At 48.1% G+C, this 6,637-nt stretch overlaps 1 protein-coding gene across 1 annotated transcript in view; it reads left to right on the top strand.

Annotated features, from left to right (window-relative positions):
* SARC_03254 (hypothetical protein) overlaps positions 1–5,823 on the top strand; it is a 6,124-nt gene extending 301 nt beyond the window's left edge. Inside the window, exons 2-7 of the mRNA XM_014302955.1 lie at positions 49–2,635; positions 2,815–2,916; positions 3,137–3,447; positions 3,611–3,740; positions 3,931–4,170; positions 4,410–5,823. Coding sequence (XP_014158430.1) covers positions 49–2,635; positions 2,815–2,916; positions 3,137–3,447; positions 3,611–3,740; positions 3,931–4,170; positions 4,410–5,263 — 4,224 coding nt within the window. The 3' untranslated portion in view covers positions 5,264–5,823. The remainder of the gene's footprint in view (positions 1–48; positions 2,636–2,814; positions 2,917–3,136; positions 3,448–3,610; positions 3,741–3,930; positions 4,171–4,409) is intronic.
* The last annotated feature ends 814 nt before the right edge of the window (positions 5,824–6,637 follow it).

Below are 6,637 nucleotides of genomic sequence, written 5' to 3'. Positions count from 1 at the left end.
CACATGCATTATAAGTTATATTCTAACATACGGCCATCCTATCGCCAGGTTGCACCTCGTTCATCGCGCGTACCGTCAGCACCGTGGCCTACATCTCGGAAAGCAGATGTTTTCTTTGCATCCCCAATGAAATCCTTGGTGAAGGACGCTGAAGAAGAAAAAAGTAGCGGTAAAACCATTTGTGTTAATGATATTGATAGCGAGCAAAAGGAGGCAACGCTCGAGATTGAATATGAAGCTACATTCATAAACCCAAATAGCGACAGACCGCCACAGAACTCCGCAGCCAACTTATGGTCAACGCGTGACAAGGAGTGTACCGTAGACTGGGACGGCTCTGACAGTACACTTTCTTCCTCAGTAGAAAGCTCGATGAATTCGACTAAGCCTATTGAGCAAGTTTACGGTGGTCTAGGTAGTGTGTCATGTCCGCTAATCAAATTGGGGAGTGACAACTCCTTCGTGGAGTCGGCGTCGTCAAGTACTACTGACATGCCTGAGAGTAGCATAGATGAGGAATCTGGTATTAGCTCTACTATGAGTTTAAAGTCTGTCACTGAGAAATCGTCGGATGTTTTCTCTGACAGCGGGGCTTCTATTAGATGTCTAGACACCACGCGAGTCACCAGTGACCATGGAAAGCACTCGCCTTCCGCTAATTCAGGCACCGGGCTTAGTACCGATAGCGACTTTGACAGTTGCGAAGATCAGGATGTACACCACGAATACACTAATACAGTAGTGGACTTTGTGCTAGAGGATGACATGGAATGCGATGATGGAGGCCTCCGGTTTGCTCCTCCCGTACAATCCAGTACACAATCCCACTTCAGCAAAAAAGCGTTGAGTGAGAGTACCGCACTTTCTTCTGGGTCGAGTTCATTCATTCAGATAGCAGGGGCCGAACGCCCTCGATCCTCTCTGGAACAAACCTCGAGCATGAAGGAGAAATGGGGTACCATGTCCAACGCCGCTTACGGCTCAGACGCGGGTACACCACCAGACTCCTACTTAGCTAAACGGGACGAGTTCAACGAAGAGCACATCCCCGTGTATCCTCGATCCCGGCACATGTCTTGGACCTGTTTTGATGACGCAGTACATGGATCACCCATGTCCCAAACGAGCACGGATTCGATTGGAACGCTGGCAGGCAGCGCCCCGTATGCGCAGAATAACGGGATCAACGAGGTACAGCGACAAATGTCTCACGCTTCGGCATTGAATGCAAGCAAAATCATACAGTTTGGCCCTGCTGGCGGAAGCCGTACCGACCATAGCAAACTCAAACAAACCCATTCCTTCGCTACATTTGGGTCTGAGAGAAAAGACAATGCTTTTACCATGTCGCATGACCGTATCTGGGGATCGGAATCATCCGCTAACAACAGTACAATGGAACTTGTGCGCGGGGAGCAACGAAGTATGAGCACAAAGGTCAGCGATTGGGAGAGCAGCGATATGAGTCATTCGCACTCACAGCAGTCCTTTCACACACAGTATGTGGATGATCGAGAGACCATGCGTGCGCAGGAGAGAGACGCTTCATATGTATACGGCAGAAAATACACTCCGACAGGCGGACCGTCCCACCCGCACGCGCAGAAACGCACCAACCGGCCTCCGATGAAAGTGTTTGAGCGCACAAGTTCTTCCATGAGTGCCAATGGGCATCCTGGTAATAACTACGCCAGATACGAAGACTATCCGGATAGTGGCCCTCCGCACGGTGACTTTAGACGCCACAGCACATTACCAGGATCGCTCTCGGGTAGCTCTGCGCATCAGGTGCGGCGCGATTCACAGCGTCAACACACGCAGCCGCCACAGCAGCACCAGCGGTCCATGTCGTCTGCTTCTGGCTCGTTTGTGCACACAAGCAAGCACATGAGCTCTGGGTCTTCCGACTCGTTGCAGGACTTTTTGGGCTCGTACGGGACTGGCAATGGCAGTGGTAAAACAGGGTTCTCTGATTCGGGAACCTTCTCAGATAGTAGCAGCAACCCCGCTTACCATCCTGGAAATAGCACGCGACAACGCTTCAACAGCGTACAATACGAACGCAGCAACAACCACGGGAATGAGCCTCACCGAGGCGGGGGCTTCTACAACAACCAGCCGAATGAATATGACGTATACAACAGCGCTTACCCACCCCCACAGCCCCACAACATGAATCAGCAACAGGCACGTACATCTCGCAGACAGTTCTCGTTCAACGGCACCAGCGCTTCGTCGCATGTATCACCCAGCGGAGACAGTGGGTGGACGCCTATGCGTGCAGCGCCGCTTAACCAGCAGAAATACCCGGCTGGTAACAAGGCACACAACAAGGGGATGTCTTCGCCCAGGTATGACCGTGGTGTAAGTGTAAACTCCAGCACATCTTTTATGCACCAGAACATGAACAACCACCACAATACCACCAACAACAGTGGTACCCGTGGGGGAATGTACAGTGCTTCGAGCGACTATGCCCCTGGGTATCCATACGGAGCACAAAGTGTAGGTAAGAATGGCCCTCCACCCACGGCCAGGACGGCCCAGAGATCGATGTCTCTGAACAATCAGCGAGCGATACATATTGCGCAAAACGAGGCTGTACCAAAGGGAAGAAATGCTGCAAGTCGACAAGGTGTGTGTATACAAACCTATCGTAGTTCGCTATCATCGATTTAGACTCGTTTTTGCCATCATTTGGAGAGGAAACAAGTGTACCAAGTAATACAGAAATTGTCCAAACCTGCCTTGTAAAGTTTACATTCATTTCAGATAAGTTACTAACTTTGCAATTGCCATTCCTTGTACATATAGTCAGCGAGTTGGGAACCGCCACCCGAATTCAAATGAGTCGCACGCGTGGAGGAAGTATCAACACTCCCACCGCAACCAACGTCGGGGCTTCGTCGAGATTTGGTATGTGTACATACCATTTTATACCATTATTAAATAAGTTGTTCTGTATTCGCTATTAGACCCAAATTTCAAAGGGTAGGGCGTGTGGCCCTGGTTTTGTGTATAGCAATCGTCAATTCTGAAAAGACTGAAGGGCCTGAGATCTTGCAAAGGTATGCAGAGCTGCGCTGCACGGGTTGCTAGGCTGTGGTTGACTGACAATCGCATTTTCACCTTACAGATAACGCCATTGTATGGTGTGACATAGATCAAGGTATTGAGATGGCGTCTTCAGTGTCCTCTCCCTTCGTGAATGGACGGAAAGTGCTGTACTACTTCAGCCGCCGGACTAATCGCAAGACCATAATGTCCTTGATCGAGCCATCCTACCTACTTGGAACACCCCTGGAGAACCCTGAGGTCAACATTGGATTTCTGACATTCCACGACTGTGTGGAGTTGCGCACTCTCAAAACGGGCGAGATTCTGACCCGCAATCAGAGGAACAATCTGAGAAAACGCCTCGCAACTACTGCCAGAACCATCGTGCAGGTGTGTGTGGGTGTATTGCAAGATATATGTACCATGAGATGCGGGCGTACTGACCCTCTCGTAGCCGTGTTTTGAGACAAGCTGTAGTTGATTCATTAACGTTTGTAGCACGACCCTTCAGCCACTACAACTGACTGTTGGTCTTATGGTCCTATTATCTCAGGTTGATGTACCGCGTCTGCTGAACGACTTCACTGATCCCGACTGCTGCCCACGAACTGCATACCACCACTCCAAACTCAATGCCTACCTCGTGAGCCCAGCGGTCATCCAAGTGCTACTGTGCACTCGTGGTATGTGAACACTCAGAATCGCTAGCGATGACCCGAGTTGTCATAGGGGATGTGTGTGTGGTGGGGGGGTGGGGGTGGGGGGTGATCAACTCGATCGTAACTTAAGCGCCAAGACGCTGTACTAGATCTTATCTACATACAGTTCGTAAACACGCCCTAACATGAGACTTGCTTTTCCCCGAAATCGCAGAAAACGAAATTGGAGCGGAGCCTTATCTCGGACACACCATCCAGGTGCAGACACTCTTTGACTTGGCCAAGAATGAATCGGCCACACGCCCATTGGCTGATTTTATCAAGCAGAGCGAGAGAAACAGTACGGCACTCAACATCAACATCAGGGATTTCAAGGGCATGTGCCCCATCCACTACGCCGCTAAGGCGGGATTGGCTGGAACCATCGATGTGCTTATTCGTGAAGGAGCTGATGGTATGTACCGATGTTCTGCTTTGTTGAAGTGAGGGTCTAGTCAGGCTGGTCTGTGTATACGCATTGCGCACCTACTCGCACCGATATAAGGCACTCTTTGCTTGGCTGTCTCTATTACATGTATGTACGTATGTGTACGTATGTATGTCTATATATATATATATATATATATATATATATGAAGCACGTTGTTGGTCTGATTCTCACAATTCACCCTTGCAATCCTTTTTGACTCACAGTAAACGTAGTGGACAAGTCGGAACAATCGCCTCTGCACTACGCCATCTACAACGGCCACAAGGACGTGCAATTCCAGCTTCTGCGTGCGGGTGCAAAGCTAGACACGCGTAATGTGAGCGGAAACACACTCCTACACGTGGCAGCGTACCACAACCAACTAGAGATCGCTGAGGCTATCCTGGACAAGGCCCCCGAGTTGCTGTACCTTCGTAACCACAAGTTCAACTCCACCCCACTGGAGTGTGCGGGCCACAAGACTCTGAGTGAGATGGAGAGCTTGCTGGGACGGCGTATGGCTCGCATGTCGAGTATGGGACTGAGTGGTGGCAGCGGTTCTGATTGGGATGCAAATGGCGAGGGCAACTCGGTTTCCTGGGTGGGCCATTTGAAGGGCGAGAGCGCAGTGCCAGCTAGCCAGAGTGTCCAGGAAAGCACAGACAGGGTTGCACAGGAAAGTTCGGTACTTAGTATGAAGATGCGCGCTCCCGGGGGCGTGTCATCGGTCACCCCCAACCCTGATGAGGTGACGAGAGAAAACAACAATCCAGAACACCAGAGAGTGACGGACGGGAAGAAACGGGTGCGAACCGTTAGCATGCACGAGGACATATTTGCAGCTAACAAGAGTAACAACAAACCCAGCACCATCAACGACAGGGCAACGGAGGGGACTGGCGGGCTTAACATGGATTGCCACTCCGCATTTGGAATGGGTAGCAACGATAGCCTGGCGTGTGTATCTGAGGATGTTGCACTCGAGACGGACGAGGAGAACTATGTGTTGAATCTACTTATGAAGACCTCGCTCAAGGTGTCTGAAGGACTGATGACGTCGACTGCGGGCGAGGAATGAGCTCATGTACTTTTTTATGGAGGGAGTGTCCGTATATACACACAGAAGGGGTGTGGTATAATTAATCATGACAAATTAGGACCACAAATATAATGTACATTCACGATTGCAAAACAAAATAAGTGTGGTGCAGGGCGAAAGATAAGGTTGATGCACGTAGCTGAGTGCGTATTTGGCCACCCAAAAAAAGTGTGGCACGCACTCAGAGCTCTCCACCAGGCTCACCCACACATGTACGCATCTACATATAACTATATATATATATATTATAAATATATAACAACGAATTCTCACATACGACTACATATCTGAAAGAGAACAAGAAGCTTTCTAAAAAGCGGCAGTCAAACAAGATCTGCAAACATGTATATGAACCGTAGTAAGCGCTGGTCGTGCACTGGACTACGGAATATATGAGAAATGTGTAAGTGGATCAGAAATGACATAACACACGGGGAATATAAAAAGAACAATCTGCCGGGTTGAACAATACACTCAGGCGAGGAGAAGATAAAAACGAGCACTATTCCAAATAAATAAAAAGGATATGTATTGTCTCGACTTATAATCATTCTATACTACGTCCTTTTGGTTTTGTAAACGAAGATAAGAACGAATACTATCCTCCCCAAAAAAGATCATGCATTGTATTGTCTCGACTTATAATCATTCTATACTACGTCCTTTTAGTTTAATAAATAGATACGGCAACTGCTGCTAGTTAAAAGCGTCTCCGTCGAAAATTTTGCATGTTGCTATCTCAGTATCAGTATGTAGGTAAATAATTCAATATAGATAGCCACGGTATTCGGCAAGAGTCTTGGGACAGCGATCTAATCAGATAGGTCAGTTCCCTTCGAAGATCAATCACAGCCTGCTATACAAAGACACAGAGAGCTATCGCTACATACATAGGTACTTACCTCTAAATGCTCGCGAAGCACAGAATCAAATAGAAGTTCATACAAAGCTCAAGAGTGCCGAACGACACGATATATTTAACGCATTTAAAAACGCATAAGCTGAGGCAAGAAAGTCCATTGGTTCAACATGAAACTTGTTCTTAAGGCACGTGTGCTCTAAATCTTAATAAGAAGAAGAATAACTTTCGATCAAGGCGTCAAGACAGGTGCTCGCATATAACAGTGATAGTAAACATACACGTAAGCTGCCAAGACATATGTGTCCAAGTATTGACAAGAAGTAATAGGTATCTGAGGCCGATCTCAAATCGTCAAACGCCTCAGACTCAAGAAAAGCCAGTTACCCTGGGTTCTTGACAAGACCAATCCGGATGTATAGTATTTTATATGCATAAATTCATAATTATAGTGAACAATCATTTATGGTATCCTCTATATAGTGATCCATACG

Source organism: Sphaeroforma arctica, assembly GCF_001186125.1.
Source record: "Sphaeroforma arctica JP610 unplaced genomic scaffold supercont1.162, whole genome shotgun sequence".
NCBI classification, from domain to species: Eukaryota; class Ichthyosporea; order Ichthyophonida; genus Sphaeroforma; species Sphaeroforma arctica.
Note: the sequence above shows the minus strand (reverse complement) of the source record. Positions and strands in the feature narration are given on the sequence as shown.